The following is a 23,756-nucleotide window of genomic DNA, read 5'->3' as shown; positions in this document are numbered from 1 at the left end:
GAGTCCCGGCTGGAGCAGCTGCAGGCGCAGATGAGGAGGAACCAGGAGCAGCTGATCGAGTTTGAGAACAGCATCGACAACCTCTTCGTCCACCTCCACAGCATCACCATGCCCGACCAGGTGCCCGCGTGGCCCCAGTGGGGTGGGACAGGGTGACCCCTGGTGCAGCCACCACCACCACGAGGGGCTCGCTCTCCCCACCAAGGTGGTTGTTCTCCCTCTCCCTCCCTCCAGGGGGACTCTCCCCGGCCCGTGGGGTTGGAGGAGAAGCTCAAGCAGTGTGAGGAGAAGCTGCATTACCTGAAGCAGAGGGTGTCCGACCGCCCCCCCAGCGCCCAGACCTACGACAAGCACAGTGAGGTCCGTCCCTCCGTCCCTGATGTACCTTTGGGGACCCACACAGGGCTCTCACTGCCCATCCAAGTCATCCTTCCTCACCCAGAGCGTGGAGGTGGCCACAGGGAAGAGCCACGGAGCAGCTGAGCCCCAGATGGCTCTGGGAGCTGTGAGGTGTCCCCACACCAGCGAGGTGGGGCACCCCCTGGGCTCTAACACCCACCTTCCCATCAGCACTTATCCCAGCATGTCTCTCACAGATTTTTGGGAAGGTCAGAAACCTCCTGGAGAAATCAACTGCGGCTGAGGCACAGAACCTGAAGATCTCCTTTGAGGATGTGGGCACTGCATTCCACGGTAGGAGAGCACAGTGGGGACACAGTGACTGTCCCAGCCCCTGCCTGCTGGCACTTCTGGGGGTCCTTGTCTGCCTCCCACTGTCCCAGCACACCCCAACCCACGAGCTTCCTCCAGATCCTGGGGCTGACCTTGGCTGTCCCCAGGGCTTTGAGCATGGGTGGTGGTTTGAGGTGGGGCTGTGGGAGAAGGAAGGCAGATGGGGGATGATGAGCACCAGGCCACAGTGGGAACAAGGAGAGATGCTGTAGGGCAAGCAGGGAGTCCCTTGTCTTCAAAATCACCTGGCTGGGAAGAATAACCAGTACTTGGCTCTGCCTGTGGACACTCTTGGAGGAGGCAAAGAGCTTTTGGCAGGTCACCACCATTTTTAGCAAAGCAGGAGCTGTGCCCACCACCCTGTAGCTCCAGACCTTTGTGGGAAGCCCCAGCAGTGTTGGAGATGGGCCATCACTGGGTCCTGCAGGTCACTCTGGGGTGCTGGGCTGGAAAAGCCCTGGTGCTCAGCACGGGGGCTCTCTGGGGTCCCACCAGCCCAACAAAACATGCTGGCTCTGCCAGGGACTTGAGCACAGCAGGAACAGCCCTCAGAGCCTCCCATCCCCCTCTTCTCCACTCTCCCCTGCAGTGTCCTTGGATCTGGAAGAAGAAGAGCAGGACTACATCCCGAGCCGGGCAGACATCAAGAAGCAGGGGCAGCAGCTGGTCAGGATGAACACCAAACGCCGCAAAAGGAAGTAGCTTTGGGAGCCCCAGGCCACCCCTCGTGCCCTTTCCCCAGCAGGTTTATTAAAGCAGATCTTCTTCATTCCTCCCAGTTCTGTGGCAAAGCTGGAATGGGTGGTCTTTTTGTCACTTCTGTCACCCAGATCACGTGGGGGGCCCAGCACTGAGGGGCTGAGCTGGGTTTGGGGGCAGCCCCTGCCCCTTGCCCGGCTGCTCCCCCCACAGAGGTGGGGATGGGCTGGGTGGGCACAGCTTCCCAGCTGGAGCAAAGATGGGGGCAGGCTGGCCTTCTCCCCCTTGGTCCTGTGGGGCCAACACCTTCTTGGGACCTCTGCCCCACCAGCCAGCTCTGGGCCCCCGATGGGCCGGTGTCTGCCTGAGGCAGCGATGGGGAAACGTGGGGAACAGGCTGAGACCCGAGTGACCCTCAGGGTGAATGTTTTTGGGAGCAGAAGGGCAGACCCTGCCTTGGAAAGAGCCAAACCTGAGCTGAAGCCCCCAGCCTGGGGCTGCCTGACCTCCCTGCAGACCCCTGGTGGCTGTCCCCTCCCTGGTCCCTGCACACACCCCGTGTAACTCCTACTCACAACCCTGAACCGGGGCGAGCCCCAGGTGTCACCTGAGGGCTGCAGGAGGGGCTGGAGCTCAGGGGGCCCCAGCCTGGCCCAGGACAGCAGAGGATGCTGCACCAAGCCCTTGGCTCCAGGGTGGGACCCTCAGCCCTGCTCATGGGTCACAGACACCCTCCCGTGGAGGCCACCTTGTCACCTCTGCTCTGGTGCAGCAATGCTGCAAACAGATGGTGCTGTTTCTCCAAGGTTCTACCTGTGGTTCCGGACAGAGATCCAGGACAGTGGCACCTGGGCCACTTCCAGGGGAATATCAGCATCAGAGCAGCCTTTCACTGCCATTTCTGGCAGCCTGGGCTCTGTGCTTTGTGCTGCCATTGCTGGTGGTATCATCACTGGGGGGGGATGGCTGGCTCTGCCAACCCCCTGAGCACGCTGGCAGGTCACCCAGAATGTTCTTGGTGGGTCTCATGTGCAATGGGAATTGTATTTTCAAAACACAGCACAACTTGAGTGTTTTCTAGGAAGCTCCGGGAATTCCTTCCCAATATCCCATCCAACCCTGCCCTCTGGCAGTGGGAAGCCATTCCCCCTTGTCCTGTCCCTCCATGCCTTGTCCCAAGTCCCTCTCCAGCTCTCTTGGAGTCCCTTTAGGCCCTGGAAGGGGCTCTCAGGTCTCTCTGGAGCCTTCTCTTCTCCAGATGAACCCCCCAGCTCTCCCAGCCTGAGGAAGGTTCCAAGCTCGTGGTCTGGTTTTCCCACTCTGGCCGTGGGGAACAGAGAAGCCACAAAGGTGTTGAAGGCTTTTCTCTGCCAGAGCTGGATGGAGGATTTGCTCTGTGGCCCATTTTCCAGCTGGAAGGTAGTTCTGGGATGTTTCAGCTGCCCTTAAAGGAGGGGAAGAGCAGCAGCACAACCACAGCACCGGGTTTTCACCTCTCTGATCTCCCCCAGCTGTGAGCGGAGTCACCAGGGCTGTACCTGCGCCATCAGGAGCATCCATTGGATGCGTTCAGACACCGCATCCCAGCCCTCCTCACGTTTCCAAGGCGAGGGAAGGGCTGTCACCCCCCAGCCGGCAGCTCCCGGGCACGCAGACGGCGCCGGGTGCAATCGGAGGGACTGCTCCTGGCTCCCCGGGATCCCGGAGAGGCGGCGCCGGGAGTGGATGTGACAGGTGGAGAAGAGGTACGAGAGGGGGGAAGGAGCCAGAGGGAGAACCTTGGAAAGGAGTGGGGAAAATGTGGGGCTGAAGGGGGGTCTGCCATAGGGGAAAATATTGTTAATAATGTAAGGAATAAATGAGGGGAGGGGAGGGAAAAGGGGAAGGGAAGGGAAAAGGGGAAGGGAAAAGGGGAAGGGAAAAGGGGAAGGGAAAAGGGGAAGGGAAAAGGGGAAGGGAAAAGGGGAAGGGAAAAGGGGAAGGGAAAAGGGGAAGGGAAAAGGGGAAGGGAAAAGGGGAAGGGAAAAGGGGAAGGGAAAAGGGGAAGGGAAAAGGGGAAGGGAAAAGGGGAAGGGAAAAGGGGAAGGGAAGGGAAGGGAAGGGAAGGGAAGGGAAGGGAAGGGAAGGGAAGGGAAGGGAAGGGAAGGGAAGGGCTGACACCACTTGAGGTCTCACTGGGTGTCAGACGTGGGTGGCACAGCCCAGGGGAGGAGGTGAGAGATCTCCTTTCCAGCCCTAAGAAACCCTTATTCCCTCCCTCCCAGCCTGGCTGGAGCTCCAGCAGGGATGTCTTCAACCAGTGCCAGCACTGGGGTGAAAACTAAAATAGGACATCAGGGAATGGAAGTATTTGCCATGTGGAAATATCTCTGCCTTGGGAAGGCTGGGATTGAGTGGGTTTGGGACTTTTTATTTTTAAAGGTGTGATGAAAATCAGATGGAACGAAGGGTAGGCACAGCTGGGGCTGTCGCTGGAGCCTCAGCACTGGGTTTTATGCTCTGGGGAGAAGTGGAACTGGATAAATCAGCCGGTCTGAGGCCAAAGGGGCCCAAAGCAGAGGCTCTGTTGGCTGTTCTAGGGAGGGAGGTGCAGGCAGGGGATCCATCTTGGAGCTGCAAGGGTGGGATGTGGGAGGTTCCTGTAGCCCAGCCTTTGGGGTGAGGAGCTCCTTCCACCCCAGGAAGCTCCCCCATTTCCATGTTGCTGACAGGAGGGTTAATGGTTGGGATGATGGGGCTTGGTGAGCAGCAGGAATTGGCATCCCCAGCCACAGGCAAAGGAGGGAAGGACCCCAGGGAGGTGCTGTCCTGGCCCAGCCCTGACCCTCAGCAAGGGCAGAAGGTGCAGCAGGCAGGGGGTGGGGCTGGCAGCTCCCCACAGGCAGCTTTTCTCTAGGGTGGGGACCGTGGGCCACCTCGGGCCGTTTTGGTGGCCTCCTGGCCATGTCTGTCTGTGCTGGGCCCCCAGAGCTGGAGGCAGCTCCAGGGGGGTCTCAGGAGGGTGGAGCAGAGGGGGAGCACCCTCTCCATCCCCTGCTGCCCACACTGCTGGGGGTGAGCCCAGGACACACTTGGCTCTCTGGGCTGCCAGTGCCCGTGGATGGGTCATGTCCTGTTTGTCACCCACCAGTAATACCCAGTCCTTCTCAGCAGGCACCTCTCCATCCATCCATCCACCCATCATCCATCCATCTATCCCTCCATCCATTCATCCACCCTCCCACCCATCCCTCCCTCACTCTGTGCTGGCCCTGGGGATCGCCCTGCCCCTGGTCCCTGCCCTTGCCCTTGGCCTGGTTGGCCCTGCTGAGGTTCTCACAGCCCCACTGGGTGCCCCCTTCCCTCCAGCCCATCAGCTGCACCCTCACCATGGTGGAAAACCCAATCCAGTGTGTCCTGGGTGGTGCAGAGGGCAGGGAAGGGCACAGCCTGGCCTCGGCTCTGCCAAGGAACCTGGGCAACCCCTGGGAAGTGCTTTGGCCACTTTAGCCCAGAGAAAGGACACAGCCATGAACCTGGGGGGGCTTAAACCATGACACACACCCAGCCAGGCACAGCAGGGCTGGGAGCATCTGCTTCCCAGTGGGATTTGGGCTGTTGGACACCCCACCCTGTGCCAGGCTGGATCCAAAACATGGAGGAGAGCAGGGAGCAGGGTAGGGTCATGGAGCAGGGGGTATCTTGGGATGCAGGGCAGGACAATGGGGTGCAGGAAGGGATAACAGGGTGCAGGTGGACGATGCCCACTGGGAGGCAGGTGGAGATGCAGCTCATCCATCCTGGTGTGCTCTGCCCACCCCTCCACCCCACTTGCTCCTGGGCAAGCCAGGCTGTGGCAATTGGGCACAGGAACTGATGGTGTCTCCTGGCAGGGCTCACCCCGCTGGCAGGGGCACAGGGGTGCCCGGGGCAGCACATGGAGGGCAATTCCACACCCTGGCTCGGGCTCTGCCCCCCCAGTTCCCATCACACCCCAACACCAGCAGCACCCCAAGCCATGGGAGAGGGGGACGAGCCAGCAGCAGGTGATGGGGGCACCCCCTCCTTGTGCCCCCTCATCCCCAGAGGGTGTCCCACAGGGCTCTGCCACCCCTCCCCAAGCTGAGTGTCCCTGTGGGTGCAGCACAAACCCCCCAATATCTGTTTTAAGCCTTTGCCAAGGAAACAGGAACTGAGAACAAGAGGCCACGGGGCAAGACCCTGCCAGCCCAGGGACGTGGGGTGCCCAGGGATGTGGGAATGTGGGGTGCCCAGGGACACAGGATGCCCAGGGATGCGGGATGCCCAGGGATGTGGGAATGTGGGGTGCCCAGGGACACAGGATGCCCAGGGATGTGGGATGCCCAGGGATGTGGGAATGTGGGATGCCCAGTGATGTGGGAATGTGGGATGCCCAGGGATGTGGGGTGTTGGTGCAGAAGCCACTCAGGGTTGCAGACAAGCCGGGTCAGCCGTTATTTATTGAGAACAGTTGTGGAGGGATAAAAATATTTCCACTAACTCTATAAGAATTTATAAACCTATACTCTGCTTATATCCGTTAACAAACGCCTCTAGGACCGTCATGCCAAGGGAGGAGGGGCTTCTGTAAGAAAATAGCGAGATTAAAAAAAGGAAAGCACTAATATACCCTGCGGGGCCCTGCCCGGGGGGGCCCTGCCCACGGGGAACCCCTGGCTGGCACAGGGACACGGGGGGCACGTGCCTGGAGACCCACCCCGAGCCTCGGCCGGGCACAGCCCCCACCAGGGGTGAACCCACCTGGGGGACCCCACCTTGGGTGGCCCTGGTGGGGACAGGACACACCCCCCTGCCAGCAAGCTCCCAGTGATCCCACTGCTCCCAGTTCTGCCTCACCAGCCCCTTTTGTCCTTCCCTGGAGCCAGGAGGGAGCAGGAGCTGAAGGGGTTGGGATCCAGTCCCCGGGGACACCGGGAGCTGTGGGCCAGGCTCCCCCTGGGGACACACAGCGGGGCTTTGTCGGGAAGCAACACAGCTGGTGACATCCTGGGGGGACACAGGGACACAACACAGTGCCCTGCAGGGTGGGAACAGGGGTGGGGACATCCTGGGGGGGACACAGGGATGCAGCACAGTGCTCTGGGGGAACACAACACGGATGGGGACGGCCTGGGGGAGAGAAGCTGCAGTGCTCCCAAGGGCAGCAACACCGAGGGGGACATCACAGGGGAACACGGGGACACTGTGGGGGAACATGGGGACACTGTGGGGGAACATGGGGACATCACGGGGGAACATGGGGACACACAGCAGTGCTTCACTGAGAAGTAACATGGATGGGGACATCCTTGGAGAACACACAGGGATGCTCTGCCAGGAAGCGGCAGGGGCAGGGACATCCTGGGCACACAGGGACACCACAGACAAGCAAGTGGCACCACGGGCCAAAATACCAGCAGGGACAACGCCGTTGCCATGGGGTGGGAGGTGCCACAGGCACAGGACTGTCATTATTGCTTTACAGGGCCAACAGCCAGGGGGAGCCGGGCTGGGGACCCGACCTCTGATTTGGGGTTCAAGGGACTTTCCCCGGGGCCCGGGATTCCTGGTGTCACTCCGTGGGGACAGGGTGAGGACACAGGGCTGGACACTGACAAGTTCAGTCCCCCTGCACACGGACAGGGTGGTGGCTGTCCCTCCATCCCCTGGGTCCCCTGTGCCCCCCGGGAGCTGCTGTCCCTCCGTACCAAGGCAACAAACAGCCCTGTCCCCCACGGCGGGGCAGCTGGGGGGGCTGGCACCAGTGCCCCCGTTTCCTCTCCCCTTAAACCAGGGCCGAGCCGAGGTGAAGGCTGTGAGCAGGAGCCCGAGGTGACACGGGGACAGGGGGAGCGGGCTGGCCCAGAGCTGGGGGGACACAGGGAAAGCCAAAGCTTGGGGGACAAAGCTGTCCCCGGGGGCGGGGGGACACGGGGGCAGGGGACCCCCGGGCCGGGTGGGCTGTCCCCGGCTGTCCCCGGCTGTCCCCCGGGGCGGCGCTGGGCGGTGGATAAGGCGATACCGCAGCAGCTTTAAGGTGGCGGGTGCGGTTGGTACCGAGTCTGGCGGGGCCGGGCGGGGCGGAGCGTGATGTAAACATTTCTGATCCGGGGGCCAGGAGCAGGAGGAGGAGGAGGAGGCGGAGGAAGAGGCTAGTGTGAGTCCTTCATCTGCTTCTGGATCTTCTGCAGCATCTCCTGCATCCGCCGCAGCTGGAAGGGAGCAGAGCAGGGGTCGTGGGGGGTGCCGGCACTTCCAGCCCCAGGCAGGCTGGGATCAGCAGGAGGTGAGTGGGGGGAACCTTCTGATGCCCCTCAGCACCTCCTGACCCTTGGCCTGAGGAGCAGCAGCTGCTGGGATGGTGCAGAAAGGGTGGCCCACGATGGATGTGCCACGGCTGGGGCTGCAGAGAGGGGAAAGGGGGGCCGGGGGGGCTCAGCCTCCCCCCACACTCACCTCCTCGTCCTTCTCCCGGATGAGCTTCTCCGTCTCCACATCTGGCACTGGGGGGATGACGGGGATGGGAAAGTCTGTCCCACTCTCCCGTGTCAGCTTGCTGTGGGAAGACAGAGGAGGTGAGGATGCTTTCCCAGCCCCCCTGAGAGGACATTCCCCCACGGATACCCCAAACTGGGCCGTGTCCACCACCCACCTGCACAGCCCCTGAGCCTCCAGGCCATCAACACAAGAGGCCCTGAGGATGTGAGAGGCTCCAGGTATCCCCCCAAACCTCAGCAACCCCAACCTGCCACACACCACTGGGAGGGGGGACGACCCAGGGACTTCCTGCAGACCCTCCCATTTTGGGAAGCATCCCACTGGGATTGGGCTCTGCTGGCCCAATATTTTCTCTGCTGCTTTAAAACACCATAACCTTGGCACCTCCCCTCTCTGCCCTGCTGCTTCAGGACGGGCTCACCGGGCACCTCCGTGCCCAGCCAGCCCCAGGGATGCTCCACACCCCTTTTCCTGAGCCTCAGCTCCCGTTCAACCCCATTCCTGGAGGAGGGAGCAATGAGCATCCCCCCGAGGCCATCCCCCCTCACAGGACTGCAGCCAGCCCGGATCGATGGCTTCTCCCATGCCCGAGGCACTGGGAGGGACCAGCTCTCCCACCCGTCCCTCTGGATGCCACGTGCCATGGGTGACGACAGGGCTGGGAGGGTCACACGTGCCGCCACGTGCCACCTCCACGTGCCACTGCAGCGTGGCCCCTCCAGTGATGGACACTGGATGTGGCACGGGCAGGACGGGCCATCCCTGCCCTGTGGGGTCCCGTTGTGCCAGGGGGCTGTGCCAGGGCAAGGGACGGGGTTTGGCCACGTTTTGAGGTGCCTTGGAAGTCGCTGCCCGTTGTCACGGCTCCTCACCCTGGGGGGACACAGTGGGGAGCACACGGAGCTCCCTCCACCCCTGGCAGCAGGACAAGGCTGGAGCCAGGCACCAGCACTGGGATGAGCAGCTCCACCAGCCCAGCAAAGACTGTCTGCACTCCAAAATCACTTCCCCTGGGAGGGCAGGACTTTGCCAGCCACTGTGGGGGTTCGGTGCCACCAACTGGGGCCACATGTCCCCAGCCCTGGGAGAGCGGGGGTGATGGCACCAGCACACAGCATCCTCCTGGCACCCCAAGGGCAGTCTGTGTGGGACACGAGTGGGTGACCACGGGGCTGGGGGGGTGGCCACTGAGCGGGGGGGTAGCCACGGGGCAGGCTCGCCTCGAGGGCGGCTGCCCGGCCCTTGCGCTGGCACAGAAGGACCAAGACAGTGTTGGGTACCAACAAGTACTTTATAGGGGGTGGCAGGGGGATGGCAGGGGGTGGCAGGGGGAGGAGGGCGGGACCCAGCGCGGCCCCGGCCGGTCGCGGCTCAGTCGGCGGAGCAGTCGGCGCAGCACAGCCTCAGCACGGAGGGACGGCCCCTGCCCGGGGCACGCAGGGAGAGACCGTTTAGAGGTACCTAGAGAGGTGCCTACAGCCCCGGGCAGCCCCCCACAGCGCTGCTCCAACCCCCCCCCCCCGACCCACAGAGCCTCCACTCGCTCCCACACTGCTCCAACCCCACGGCTGGACGGCCCCCCCTTCCTTGGGGGGCTCCCTCAGCATCTTGGAATGGCTAAAGGGGATGTGGGTGCCATGGCTGCAGCTGGTCTGGGAGCAGAGCCCCAGCACGGGATGTTTGTCTGGGTCCTGCTCTGGCCCCGGAGCCTGCAGGAATGCAGGGTCCTCCTCACTGCTGGAGCATCCCCTCCCAGCCAGCCCCAGGGGGATGCAGGATCCCCCTCACTGCTGGAGCATCCCCTGAGACATGCCCTGGCCAGGGGGGACACGGGGTCCTCCTTGCTGGTAGAGCATACCCCCACACCCCTCCCAGCCCTGGGGGCACACAGGGTGCCCCTCACTGCTGGATCATCTCCCTCCATCAATCCCAGCCTTGGGGAGATGCAGGGTCTCCCCTCCGCTGGATCATCCCCCTCTGTCAATCCCAGCCCTGGGGGGATGCAGGGTCCCCCTTACTACCCCAGCCAGCCCCGAGGGTGACATAGGATCCCCCTCACTGCTGGAGAATCCCCACCTAAGACAGACCCAGCCCTGAGCGACACAGGATCCCCCTCGCTTCTGGCCCATCACCCCCAGCCATTCCCAGCCCTGGGACACAGGAAGGGCCCCCCACCCCACCCCCCAACCCCCTGCCCACCCCAGCACAGACAGGCACACAACCCCAACCCCTGGAGACCACCGCTGGCAGTGGGCTGGGGTCACCCCGAGGAGAGGACACCTCCCCCCCACCCGTCCCTGCCCAGCCTGGCCCCGCCTCTGTCAGCCCCGTACTTGCGATTCCTCTCCTTCACCACCATGCGGGTCATGCTCTGGATGCACTGGGTGCGGTAGTTCTCGTAGTGGGTCTCCCTCGTCACGTCCTTCAGGTCCTGCATGTGGGTCCTCACCAGCATCGTCCGCAGCTTCACGAAGTCGCAGTGGGACGGGTTCTCCACTGCGGGGCAGCCCGAGGTCAGGGGGCTCCCCGACCCCCCCCCGGGGCTCGGCAGCACCAACGTAGGGCGACATCCCCATCCCCAAATGGCCGTGGGGACACTGGGGACAGCCCGGCCTTACCTTCCACGATGCCCCAGGGGTAGAGGCGCCCACGGACGCGCCGGCCCTTGGCCTCCACCACCGTGTTGCTGCCGATGACGGCGAAGGGGATGCTCTCCTGCAGGAGGGGGTGGGAGAGACTGAAATGTTGTTCATTGTCTTAAACGTCAAAATCGTAGAATCATAGAATCAGCCGTGTTGGAAAGGACCTCTGAGATCATCAAGTCCAGCCCTTGATCCACTATCACCGTGGTTACCAGACCATGGCACTGAGTGCCATATCCAGTCTCATCTTAAAAACCTCCAGGGACGGAGAATCCACCACTTCCCTGGGCAGGAAGTGCTTCACCCCATAAACTCCCAGCCAAGACAACAACAGATCCAGGCACGAGGAACAGATATGGAATGTTCTAGGAATTAATTCAACAGTTCAGACTAAAACCTACTCAATGTTAACTTATAAGTATTATATGTAAACTAAATTAACTTAGTTTACATATAATATGTACAAGATAGTGTATATATATATCTATTCCACCCCCATTCCAATGGCTGACTACCCTCTCTGGAAAGAATCATAGAAAGGTTCTCTGTCAAACTGCAAAGTGGCCTGTCTGAGGCTCATTTGCACCTTGATTCAGGCAGAGGCATTTCTAATAATTTTAATAACAGGGGGTCAACAGGGCTCTGTCCTGCCTGCCATGCCCCACATCCCTCCACAGGTATCTCCTCGGCTGTGTCCAGCATCCCTTTGCCAAGATATCTCAAGCTGTGGAGATCCAGGGGCAGTGGCACGAGCTTCTCCACCCCTTCCCCATCCCGCCAAGCTGTGGGATCTTGGCGATGTGTCCGGGTAGTGTGACACGTACCAGCCCCTCCACGCTGGGGCTGCTGCAGAGCTTGTGTGGCCCCAAAAATTCCTGCAGGTACCCCAGGGTGATGTGCCCTCCCTGCAGAGCTTCTGTGGCCCCAAAAATTCCTGCAGGTACCCCAGGGTGATGTGCCCTCCCTGCAGGGCTTGTGTGGCCCCAAAAAGTCCTACAGGTACCCCAGGGTGATGTGTCCTCCCAACCACGGGGCTCTGCCCCTCCAAGGATGGAGCTGCAGGAGCCAGACCCACCTTTAGTGCCTGGTCCTGCAGCTTGAACTCCTCATCCTCGTCCGAGTCGCACTCGGGGAACTGGTAGATGCGGATGCCGTAGTGGTCGATCTCCTCCCGGATCTGGAGGCAAACATCTCCCTCAGGGCAGGGCTCCGGCCCTCGGGAAGGGGTGAGAGACACCACACAGTGCCAGTATCCCCCAAAAGCCTGTTCCCCCCAGACTAGGTGTCACGGACACCCCTCAAACCCTTCCAGCCCCCAGCTGAGCCCCAGGGAGATCCTGGGTGGCCACGGGGTCAACATGGTCCTCCATGGAGAATGCTCCCGGCCAAAGTCCAGGCAGGAGATGGACAGAACCCCCAGCCAAGCGGGGACCCCCAGGGCACCCCCACGCCCAGGAACCCACCGGGATGGCTCCAGGCTGGAGCGATCCCCCCTCACCTTGTTCTTCATGCGCTCCACCTCGGCGGGGGTCAGCGTGTCTGCCTTGGCCAGCACGGGCACGATGTTCACGCGCTGGTGCAGGGCCCTCATGAACTCCACGTCCAGGGGCCGGAGCCTGCGGGGGGAGCCTGGTGAGCCCCACCAACCCCTCCCCAGCCCCCCCAGCCCGGCAGTGCCCCTACCCGTGGCCGAAGGGCGAGATGAAGTAGATGCAGCAGTGGACACGGTTGTCCTGGATGTTTTTCCGGTTGAGGCCACTTTCGTCACGGAAATACTGCTCGAACTGCTGGTCGATGTAGTCGGCCACGGGCTTCCAGCTGCGGGGACAGTGGGGTGACATCGAGTCCCCTGTGGGACTTCCAAGCTTTCTGCGGACCCCTGGGCTTTCTGTGGACCCTCAGCTCTCACCCATCCCACCCCTCGTGCCGTGCCCACCCTCTTGGGCGAGGGTGCAGGGGGAAGGAAAGGTCCTGCAGCTGTGGTGACAGGCCTTACTGACTCCAGGCTGCTGATTTCACGTGAGAAATACGGTTAAGAGATAACCTGATGCTCCTTGTGTGCCATTAGAGCAAGTATTAATTGATGTTATGTCCTAGAGGATTGGTATTAGGTACTGGAACATTCCTGTGTCCAGGAGGATCCAGTGGGTTGCACATATAAGTTAACATTATACATATAAGTTAAGTTATATGTATATATATGTGTGTGTATATATATAAAAGTCAACAGTATACATATAAGTTGTTATATGTGTATATATATATACACCTATAAGTCAACATTGTACATATAAGTTAAGTTATATGTGTATACATATATATACACACTATATACACTATATATAAAACCACTATATATATACTATATATATGTATGTATGTGTATATATATATAGATATATATATACACTATCTTGTACATATTATATGTAAACTAAGTTAATTTAGTTTACATATAATACTTATAAGTTAACATTGAGTAGGTTTTAGTCTGAACTGTTGAATTAATTCCTAGAACATTCCATATCTGTTCCTCGTGCCTGGATCTGTTGTTGTCTTGGCTGGGAGTTTATGGGGTGAAGCACGAAAATCCATGTGGGTCGTGCACACAAAGGATGTGAGATATTCCTACGTGGGTAGTGTGTATAATGTGGGAAATAATTTAATGTAAAGTAATACATATTATAAAACGTGGGCTCCTTTGGAGCACCCCCAGGGACTCACCACTCGGTGTTGTTGACGGCGTCACCGAAGCCCGGCGTGTCCACGATGGTCAGGCGCAGCTTCACCCCCTTCTCCTCGATGTCCACCACGTGCTTGGTGATCTCCACCGTCTGCGTGATGCGCTCTGGGGTGGCAGGAGACACGTCAACAGCGGGGACACCACGGGCAAGAGAGGATGGAGGTGACAGGACAGGTGTCACCCCCTCCCCGGGGGCTGGGGTGGCTTTGCTGGATCGCTCCTGACACAGGGTGTCCGACTCCATGCCATGGTCTCCACATCCCCATGGATCCCCATGGATGCCCACCCAAGCCACCTGCACCCCAGGACCCCAGCTCGGGCAGCACAGGGGTCTGCTGGGGGTGACATCGCTGTGGGAGCATTGAGGGCCCCCTGTACCCCTATGTCTGACCCCACAGCTCCAGGCTGCACATGCCCCTTCACCCCCAGCACCCCTCCACGTGGAGCATCCATAAGGAGGCTTCTGCTGCATTGTGTTCTTTGGCTTTCACTCCAAGCAGCGGAAACAAGTGAAACAAACCCCACAAACTCCTGGGGATTTGGGCAAGTTTGGGCCACTTTCATTCAAAAACTGGCTGTAGCTGAACTGGCCCCAGATCCTGACTGCCCTCAGCCTCCTGGATTTGCTGCAATTCCCAACAAGCCAGGGCTTGTTTTCCCTGTGGGGACAAAGCCCCTGTGGGGGGTCCCCGTGCTGGGCAGGGGGGTCCCTGCTGCTTTGGAGCCGTCCCAGGGCCAGCAGGTGGTTGGCAACGGGCCACATGTGGCTTCAGGGGAGCCCAGCTGGGCAGGGAGAGGGGCTGCAGCCCCCCAGGGGCATCACGGGGCTCTGCCACCCCCCTGTGTCACCAGGACACCCCACGTGGGCTGTGACTGTCCCCCCCTCACCTTCAGCATTCAGCAGCTTTCTGTCCCTGTACATGTCTGTCAGGAACAGGCTGTTCACCAGCGTGGACTTGCCCAGCCCGGATTCCCCTGGAAAAGGGGGACAAGGATGAGGGGGTGTAGCCAGTACCCCCCACACCCTGCCCCGTGGTGTTTGGGCTCCAGAGTGGGCTCAGCACCCCCAGCCCAGCTGGGCCCCCCGTACCTGCCACCATGAGGGTGAAGTCGAAGCCCTTCTTCACCGACTTGCGATGCACCTGGTTGGGCAGGGTGGCAAAGCCCACGTACTCCTTGTCATCCTGCGGGCAGAGGGGACGTGGGACAAGGGACAACACCATCGCACCTCCTATCCTGGCAGGCCACCCCCCTCCTCCCGCCCCCCAGGCTTGGGGCCATTCCTGCCTTAAACCTTTGCGGTTGCAGGATGGGAACACCCTCCACCGTGACTCCTGCAGCCCCTCACCCCCTGTGTGCCCCCCCCGCCCCTCCACGGACACGTCCCGCACCTCGGAGGAGTCGTAGGGGTCCAGCTGCCCCCAGGGGCTCCGTGGGCGGTTGGGGCTGGGGGGCGGGGGGGCTGCGATGTGCTGCGGGGTATCCAGGGGCCGGGACCGGGAGAAGATCCTGGAGTCCCTCTCGTCCGTGGCTTCCTCGGCGGGGCCCCTGCCCGCAGTGCCCAGGGGGTGGCCGGGCTCCCGCCGGCCCTCCGGAGTCTCCACCTTCCTGGGGCTGTCGGCCGGAGGGCAATCCCGCAGGAGTTGGGTCAGCTCAGCCTCGTCCGAGTCCTCCTTCAGGAAACGCTTTATCTGGGGGATACGGGAGGAGGTGACACTAATGGTGGCAGCGCCAGCCCGAGGTGGCACCACTCGACTCAGCAGCAGAAGCCCCCAAACCGCAGCAGCCAGACACATGCAGCCTAAGGATGGCAGGGGTGGGAGGAGAGGGGGGACACGGCCACCCCAGGGGACGAGCCACCACCCTGGGGACAGCCCTGGGGACATCCATGGGGATGGCAGTGGGAACAGCCGTGGTCCTGTGCACCCTGGGCTCTTACAGCTTGTGTTGTGGGGACGGCAGCCAGCTCCTGGCACTCCGGGGCACAGGGATGGGCACCATCCCCCTGGGTACCCTGCCGCTCCTCGGGGTCTTCCGGGGTGGCCAGGACCCCCACACACCCCATGGCCTGCCGGGAGGGTGGGAGGGGGCGCCGGGGAGGAGGGAGAGACACCGAGAAGTGATTAAGAGCAGTGGGGGGAGGAGGGGGGGAAGCTGGAGTGGGGCTGGGGCCGGGGGGAGGCAGAGAGTGGGCAAGGGTCTGCTCGTGCCCCCCCACCTGCCCACTTGTGGGGTCTCAGCGTGGGATGGCCCAAGGAACTGCTGTCCTTGCGGCCCCAGGGGACAGCCAGGGCAGGGGACCCGGCCCATAGATGTCACCAGGGCCCCGACACCCCCTCCCCGGCTCTGCCCATCCTGCAGCGGGCGCAGGCAGCAGCGCCAGGGAGGGGCTGGGGGGGCCAGGCACAGCGACCCCCGGCTGGTGGCCCTGTGGGGCGGCGGATGGGGACGAGGGCCGGGGCCGCCGGCTTTGGGATGGCTCCACATCCTGTTTACGAGCACTGGCGGGAGGAGACGCGTTCCCAAGGGCATGTCCGGCAGTAGCTCCCGCGGGACCAAGGTCCCCAAGCTCCTGCCGTGGCAACTGCCAGGAGACCCCACGGGCAGCGAGACCCCCAAACAGGGGGCACGGCGCGTCTGGGGGAGCCCTTGACTCTGCAGGCTCCCAGCTGGGGGTCACTGCCCCCCCAGATCGGGGGCCCTCGAGGCGAGAGCCCTCCGTGGGGACACGTGTCCTCCCGCAGCCGTGTCCTCGCTCGCTGGGCGGGCAGCGGTGCCGGCGGCGAGGCGGGATGCGCGGAATTAGCGGGCTGGAAACAAGGTCACGGCGCTGCCGGCGCTGAGCGCTCGCACGGCTGCCCCCTCTCCTGCTGCCCCCTCTCCTGCTGCCCCTTCTCCTATTGCCCTCTGCTCCTGCTGCCCCCTCTCCTGCTGCCCCCCTCTCCTGCTGCCCCCCTCTCCTGCTGCCCCCCTCTCTTGCTGCCCCTTCTCCTGCTGCCCCTTCTCCTGCTGCCCCTTCTCCTGCTGCCCCCTCTCCTGCTGCCCCCTCTCCTCCTGCCCCCTCTCCTCCTGCCCCCTCTGCCCTCTCCTGCTGCCCCCTCTCCTGTGCTGCTTCCCTGCTGCCCCCCTCTCCTGCTGCCCCCTCTCCTGCTGCCCCTGCTCCTGCTGCCCCTCTCCTGCTGCCCCTCTCCTGCTGCCCCTCTCCTGCTGCCCCCTCTGCTGCCCCCTCTCCTGCTGCCCCCTCTCCTGCTGCCCCTTCTCCTATTGCCCTCTGCTCCTGCTGCCCCCTCTCCTGCTGCCCCCCTCTCCTGCTGCCCCCCTCTCCTGCTGCCCCCCTCTCTTGCTGCCCCTTCTCCTGCTGCCCCTTCTCCTGCTGCCCCTTCTCCTGCTGCCCCCTCTCCTGCTGCCCCCTCTCCTCCTGCCCCCTCTCCTCCTGCCCCGCGCCTCCAGCACGGGGGGACGCGGTGCCAGGCTGGGGGACAGCAGATGCCCCGTGGCGGGGGCTGCAGGACCCGCTGTGTTTCCCTGTCCCCCCGCGGGTCCCGAGTGCTCGGTGGGTCTGTGCGAGCGAAGCATCCTCTTCCTCACCGACCTTGCTCTGGGGGGGCTCAGCTCCAGCCCCCGCCACAGCACGGCCGTGCCGGGGGCACAGGGGAGTGGGAGGTGATGCCACCGCCACCTCCGAGCGCCTCCAGTGCCGCTGCCGCTCCTTCCCTCGGGGCTCCGGCTCTTCGGGGCTCCCCCTCTCCCCCCATCCCCAGCGAGGCCGATGGCCTCGGCGGTGCTGCAGCACCGGAGGGGTTTGCGCCACATCCTTGGGGCTCCTGCAGCAAGTGCAGCCCCCAGCAGGGCTGTTCCAGGGACGGAGCATCGGCTGTGGCACCTTCCCGCAGTATCAGGGTGCTCCGGGTCCCCCATCCCCTCTGCCCTCTCTCTCGCCCCGCCGGGGACGGTCGGTGCCCCCGTACCTCTTGCCCAGGCTGCAGCTCGGGGCAGGTGGCCATGGCACAGCCGGTGTCGCCCGTGGCCAGGAGGAGATGCCGAGTGGTCCCGGCTGCGCCGAGGGAAGGGGAGCGGCATTAGCATAACTCCACCCTGGGCAGGCTCCGCGCCGGGCGCCCAGGGCACCCAGGGGCCAGGCACGGCCCCTGCGGGGGCTGCGGGGCACAGGAGGGTAGAGGAACCCCCGGGGCAGAGCCAAGCCCAGCTCCTGCCCGGCTGCCGAGATTTCAACGACCAGAAAAGCACCGTTGGCCAAGAAGGTGGCAAGGGAGGTACTGGGGGGCTGCAGGACCATTATCATCATCACCATCATCCCTGGGCTGAACACACAGCTTGGCTACAGCCCGGGAGGACACTCGGTCCTTGGAAACACCTTTGTCTAAGGACAAAACCGCCCTCTGTCCTGGGACAAAAACCCCCTCCATCCTCAAATAAAACCCCCCTCCATCCTGCTGCACAGCACATGCTTTCCTGCTCCTCACCCTGGAGCACCCCACAGACACCAGCCAGGGAGGGCTCCACAGCCTCTTTGAGGGGAGAAACCCAGTTTTCCATGAAAAGCTGTTTAAAAACTCCACACTTTTGCACCTGACAATTAAAGCTTCCCCACACGGCTCCAAGTTCCTGCTGGAGCTGGGCCTCCCTGGGAAGGACGCAGCCCTGGACTGGGAGAAGCAGGGACGCTATCCACCACAGGGATCCCAGGCTCCTGCGTTCCTGCCTCGGCTTTCCCGGCTCATCCCTGGGCTGCGGAGGGTTAACAGTGCCCCAGGAGGAGCCGTGGGTGGCAGCCAGGGTTCCCCAGCTGTCACCTCGGGGTCACCGGGGACGCTGATTCACCTTGATGCATTGTCGGGATGCATCAGAGCCGCTCAGGCGCGATCCAGGGGCTCTCGGCCGCTTTCCAAGCGTCCCAGCCCGCACTCCCGGCAGGAGCAGGGATTTACGGCAGCGAGAGCCCGGGGCTGCGCCGGTGCCCCCGTAAGCAGATTACACACCCGGCTGAGTGCAAGGCGGCCTCACACCCGGGCTGTCACAGCCCCGGCGAGGTGGCACACGAGCTGCCTCCCCCTCGCCTGTCACTCTGCATCGCGCCAGCCCCGCACGGCGACAGCCCGAGGGCTGCGGCAGAGGGGGACGCGGGGACAGCGGGCACAGCCCGAGCTAGGACAGCCTGGCTGTCCCTTAGCGGCTTCCCGCCGGGCACCGCATTCCCATGGGATGTGTTTCCCCAGCCTGTTTCTGCAGGGGGAGGAAGGGAACACCGCGGCGAGGTGCTGCCCGCACACCGGGCTGGCCGAGGTAAAGGTGACACCCAGATGTGCCACCCAGAGCGCAGCACGTGCTGCTCCCCCGTGTCACCACGGCTGAGCACCCCGGGCACAGGCGGCGTCCCCAGGGCACGAGCCCAGCACGGGACAGGAACACGGTGGCCCCCACCAAACCCAGCAGTGCCAGGAGCAGCCGGGCTCTCCCCCAGGACAGGCCTGCTCCGGGTGCACGGGATGGTCCCACCGGAGAACCAGAGCTCTCCCCTGCCACCCATCAGCAGCATCCCATTGGGAATCTGAGTCTCCCAACAGCTCCCGGAGGAGCAGGGTGCTGGGCACCCTGTGGGTGAGGGGTAGGCAGCAGCGCGGGTCCTTGGCCACCAAGCAGGTGGGACAAGAGCCACATCCCTTGGTGCAGCAGCTCTAGCCGATTCCTGCAGGGAATCCTCCAGCTGGAAGGACCTGTGAGCACCTGCGTGGGGACCCCGGGATGGGGCCATGCGCGGTGGCTCTCCGTGAGCCGGGAAGTGACAGCGGGGGCTGTCCGGGTTGGGAACAAGGTGACATCTCAGCACGTGGGGACGGGCAAGATCCAGCCCACTCAGAGCCGGTAGCAGAGGTCGGGGGGTACCATTGCTCATCCCATTTATCCGGCCGAGCCGTGAACTGCTTTGGGGACAGAGGGATGTGGCACCGGTGTTGGGGGGCACCTGCTCCAACTCCGGGGGTCCTTCTGGACCACCTCCAGCCCCACATGCAGGGAGAAGGGAGCGCAGCTCCCTGCCGGTACCCAGCCGCGACCGCCGTCCTCCGCACAGATGTTCCCGAGCCTGGCTCTGTGCATCCCAAAGCCACAGTTCGGAGCCTGTCGGGAAGGCGCTCGTTGCGACACGCTCCGCCAGCCGCCCTCCTTCCTCCCTGCTTCCACTGCGTCCAGCCCCCGAGGAATGTGCCGGGCTGGTTCCCACGGCGGCTGCCGGGGAAGGGCGGCCACAGCGCTCCCCACCAAGGGCACTTGTCCCAGCGGCCGCCACCCCGGTGCCACGCGAGCCACGGCCACAGCCCGCCGTCCCCATCCCCACCCTGGGCACGGCCAGTGGCCGGAGGTCCCCGCGGGGACGTGGCCCTGCCGAGCGGCTCCCGGGGACCCGCCACCGCCGCGGAGGGGGGAGGCAGGACGAGAGATGCAGGACAAGCTCCCGCGGGCCGGGAATGCCGGTGGCGTCTCCGGACCTTGCCGGTGAGTGCAGAGCCCGCTCCGTGCGTGTGACAGTCCCCGCCGAGGGCCCGGCCAGGCTGGCGGTGCCACCAGCGCCGCAACCCGGGGACCTGCCAGGAGCCGCGCTGGGGAGCGATGCTCGGCACGGAGCCACCCGAGAGCAGCCCCCGCTGCCCACGCACGGACCCGGCGGGGGGAGGCAGGACGCGGGGACACGCAGGTGACGCTCCCGAGCGCTGCCCGCCCCGATGCCGCGCTGAGGGGCCCGCGGCCGCCCCTCGCCTCCCCCGCGGGGCCCGGGCAGGTGCCGCCCGTGTCCCCCCCGCGCTCCGCTGCGGCACCGGCGGCCCCGGGTCCGCTCCGCCCCCGCGCACCGTCACCTTCACGGAGGGCACCGGAGCGGGCCCGCGCTGCGGGAGCGGGAGCGGGCCCGTGCCACGGTGCCGGGAGGTGCGGGGCAGCCCGGGCCGGTGTCCCCGCTCCCCGCCGGCCTTACCATGGCTGCGGCGCCGGGCGCCGTCCGGGAGCGGCGGCTGCCGATGGGCACGGCCGGGCCCCGCCGCGGATTAGCAGAAATAGCAGCGGCGGGGGCGGGGGCGGCCCCGGGGCGGGGCGGGCCGGGGGGCGGGGGGGGGCGGCCGCTCGGCATCACCGGCGGCGGCACCGGGCACCGGCACCGGCGTCCGGCAACGGAGTCGGGCATCGGGCACCGGCATCAGCACCGGCATCGGAAACAGCGCCTGGCACCGGGCACCGGCACCGGGGCCAAGCACGGCACACCGGGCACGGGCACCAACATCAAGCGTTGGGAACACGTCACCCGGAGCAGGCACTGGACACCAGGCAGTGGCATCAGGCACTGGGTACCAGCACTGGGCACCAGCACCTGGGCATGGGCATCCAGCCTTGGCACGGAGCACTGCCATCAATCCCGGGCACTGGTCCTGGGCACTGGCATCAGCACCCAGCCCGGGCACAGAGCACTGCACCAGGCCCTGGGGTCAGGCACTGGCTCTGGCATCACTCACCAGGCAGCAGGCACTGCACAGTGGGCACGGGGTGGTGGTACAAGGCAGCAACACCAGGCACAGGGCTCTGGCATCAGGGCACCAACACTGGATACCGGGAACAGGGCACTGCAGCAGGGACAGGGCACCAGTACCAGGGACAGGGCACAGGCACTGGGTACCAGTACTGGGTACTGGACATTGTCAGGACCCAGTACAGGCAGTGGGTACAAGGCCTCAGCAGCAGTTACTGACTGGCACAGATGAGAGGGAACAGCCCCAGTGCCAGGGAGTGACTCCTGGGAGTGGGCACCAGTACTGGGCATTGCTCTGTGGGTACCGGGTACTGGGCAGGAGACATTGAGCTCCACATCAGCCACCGGGTGTTGGGAGCACTGGGCACCAGGTAGTGGGTATTGGGTACTGGGAAAACATGCCAACACCACCCATCACACATCACCTGGGGGGTACCAGGGGCTGAGGACACAGTGGGCACGGGGCACTGGATCCCAGCCTTTTCCAGTGCTCCCTCTGCAGAATGCCAACCTGCTTCTGCCTCCTGCAGCCCTTCCCAGGGCTGATGCTGAGCCATCCTGCCCCTGGCTGGTGTGTTGGCAACCTGGCACGGGGATCCAGCCACCCGATGCTCTGTGTCCCTGTCCCCATCCCACGCCAGGGGTGGAGTGACAGCCCCTTGCCAGGATGCCCCCGGCCTCGAGCCCGTGTGAATGGCAGTGTCTGTGTCCCCGTGCCCCGAGGGCAGCGGAGGATGCTGGCACCGCGGCTGGGGCACCGTGGGGCGCTGCTGTTCCAGCCAGGAAAGGGGCAGGGGGAGCCTTGGCTGGCGGGGGCCGTTCCCTGCCGTGAGCAGCTGGCACAGCCTCAGCCATCCCCAAATTTCAGTCTCCCGGTCCAGCTGCCCAGCAGGACTGTCCTTGTCCCCCTCAAATCAGGGGGTGGCAATGCCACGTGCATCCCCAGAGCTTCCCTCTCACGGGCACCTCCTCCCTGCCTCAGTTTCCCTACCCATAAGGAAAACCAGTGGTAATTCCCCAGTGGGAAAAGATGGATCCAGCTCCACACAGACCCTGACCGAGGCTGTGTAACCCCACAGGGACCGTCTCAGCCTTGTCCCCAACCTTGTCACTGCCTGGAGCCTCGTCCCCTGCCACATTATGGAGCCAGGCTGTGTCCAGATGGCTCCACATTCCCTTTATTCCCATAAATAACCACCACAGGCTCAGCACAGCCTCACAGAGCACCGGTGGCCACCCGGACCCCATATTTAGGGGGGCCAGGCAGGGATCCCACTCTCTGGAGACCCATCCTCACTGCCTGGAGGGCTCCAGGCAGGGGGCAGGTGGGGGCAGGCAGGGGCAGGTAGGTGAGGGTGGCTGTTTACATCCCTAATCCCCACAGCCAGCGCTTTCCTTCGAGATTACCGGGGATTAGGGGGGCTCCGGGAGCTCAGCCCCGGCTCTCCCTGCCCTTCAAGGAGCAGCGCCCGAGCCCCGCGGGGGTGGGAGGGCGGGCCGAGCACTGCTGTGATGAGCTGGGTGTTCTCAGCCCTGCCAGCGGGCACAGCATGGCGCAGCCACCAGCTTGCCACGACCTCTCTCTGGTAGCCCAGTGCCCACCGAGCTGCAACCCGGGCTTTAAGGAGAGCATTAAAAGCTGAAGGGATCAGCTGAGGAGCGGGAGGGAGAGAACGGGCTGCACGGTCTCGGCTGGGGGATGACGCGGCGATGGTGACACCCAGGGGAGGTTGGCACAGCCCTAGAGGTCCCCAAGGTCCCCGAGGCACCCCGGTGTCCCTCACCCCGTCCGGCAGGTCCCAGCACGGCTGGGAAGCCACCGGGGCCCGGAGCTCTGTAATTACCATGGGAGGCCGAGTTATTTTGGGAAGCGGCTCCGCTGCTGCCAAAGCTTTTATTCCTCCAAACCAAAACAAGATGGAAAGAGCCCAGCCCAGGATGCTGCATCCGGCGGGCGTGGGGAGGTTAACTCCTCGCTGCCTGCACCCGGGGGGCTGCCTGCTCCCCCTGCCTGCACCCAGGGGCTGCCTGCACCCAGGGGCTGCCTGCTCCCCCTGCCTGCTCTGCCTGCATCCCTGCCTGCACCCGGGGGCTGTCTGCTCCCCCTGCCTGCTGTGCCTGCAACCCTGCCTGCACCCAGGGGCTGCCTGCTCCCCCTCCCTGCTGTGCCTGCATCCCTGCCTGCACCGGGGGGCTGCCTGCTCCCCCTGCCTGCTCTGCCTGCATCCCTGCCTGCACCCGGGGGCTGTCTGCTCCCCCTGCCTGCTGTGCCTGCAACCCTGCCTGCACCCAGGGGCTGCCTGCTCCCCCTCCCTGCTGTGCCTGCATCCCTGCCTGCACCGGGGGGCTGCCTGCTCCCCCTGCCTGCACTCAGCAGAGCCCCAGCATCGAGACAGGTCCTGGGGGCTCGGGTTGCACTGAGGGGGCTTCAAAGGGTCAGTGGGGGAAGATTTGGGGTGGCAGAGGTCGCAGGGTGTCAGCCAGGCATGGGCTGGGGGTCAGCCCCGTCCTCGGCTGCTGGCAGCTCCCGAGGCCGCATATTTGGATGCTTCCCTGCATCCGCCGTGAGAACGACTATTTTTAGCTCCTTCTGTTGCAACAGATGCAGTTTTGGGGGCTTCCCAGCGCAGTGGCAGGGCCGAGGAATGCCAGTGGAGAGGAGCACCTCGCTGCTGCCCCCAGGGAAACATATCCCAAAGCCCTGAAGGGTCCATCCCAAAAGCCTCCCCAAAGGACGGGCAGAGGTTGCGATTTCCAGTCTCCAAACAGACTCCAAGCTGGGAATAAACTCATTTTTCACAGCACGGAGAGGATAAGCCACATCAAGCATCCCACGGTGCCCCCCAAGTTCTGCTCCAGCACAATGTCCAGGTGGGTTTGGGGGTCTGTGCTCAGGGTGGACCCCAAA

The 23,756-nt window shown here is 63.8% G+C and overlaps 2 protein-coding genes across 4 annotated transcripts; one reads left to right on the top strand and one right to left on the bottom strand.

Annotated features, from left to right (window-relative positions):
• The first annotated feature begins 6 nt into the window (after nt 1-6).
• Nucleotides 7-1,530, top strand: CCDC183 (coiled-coil domain containing 183). The gene is made up of 4 exons (XM_039385693.1): nt 7-120; nt 235-360; nt 597-693; nt 1,322-1,530. The coding sequence occupies exons 1-4, from the start codon at nt 31-33 to the stop codon at nt 1,432-1,434; spliced, it is 426 nt and encodes a 141-aa protein (XP_039241627.1). The 5' UTR covers nt 7-30; the 3' UTR covers nt 1,435-1,530.
• Nucleotides 1,531-5,873: 4,343 nt separating this feature from the next.
• On the bottom strand, nt 5,874-20,396 carry SEPTIN4 (septin 4). Of its 3 annotated transcripts, none has more exons than XM_027729275.2 (12): nt 20,303-20,396; nt 14,706-15,005; nt 14,405-14,498; nt 14,203-14,289; nt 13,296-13,419; nt 12,255-12,389; nt 12,070-12,187; nt 11,647-11,748; nt 10,548-10,644; nt 10,263-10,425; nt 7,888-7,987; nt 5,874-7,643 (listed from the first exon to the last, which is right to left on the bottom strand). In XM_027729275.2, exons 1-12 carry the CDS (start codon nt 20,303-20,305, stop codon nt 7,584-7,586), a joined length of 1,383 nt encoding a protein of 460 aa, XP_027585076.1. In that variant the 5' UTR covers nt 20,306-20,396; the 3' UTR covers nt 5,874-7,583. The 3 variants fall into 3 exon arrangements, with proteins under 3 accessions (XP_027585076.1, XP_027585075.1, XP_039241626.1); XM_027729274.2 differs by lacking the exon at nt 20,303-20,396 and adding an exon at nt 17,283-17,358; XM_039385692.1 differs by lacking the exon at nt 20,303-20,396 and adding an exon at nt 15,254-16,036.
• Between the last annotated feature and the right edge of the window lie 3,360 nt (nt 20,397-23,756).

Source organism: Pipra filicauda, unplaced genomic scaffold (assembly GCF_003945595.2).
Source record: "Pipra filicauda isolate LSUMZ 115617 unplaced genomic scaffold, ASM394559v2 scaffold428_size586839_pilon, whole genome shotgun sequence".
Taxonomy (NCBI): domain Eukaryota; kingdom Metazoa; phylum Chordata; class Aves; order Passeriformes; family Pipridae; genus Pipra; species Pipra filicauda.
Note: the sequence above shows the minus strand (reverse complement) of the source record. Positions and strands in the feature narration are given on the sequence as shown.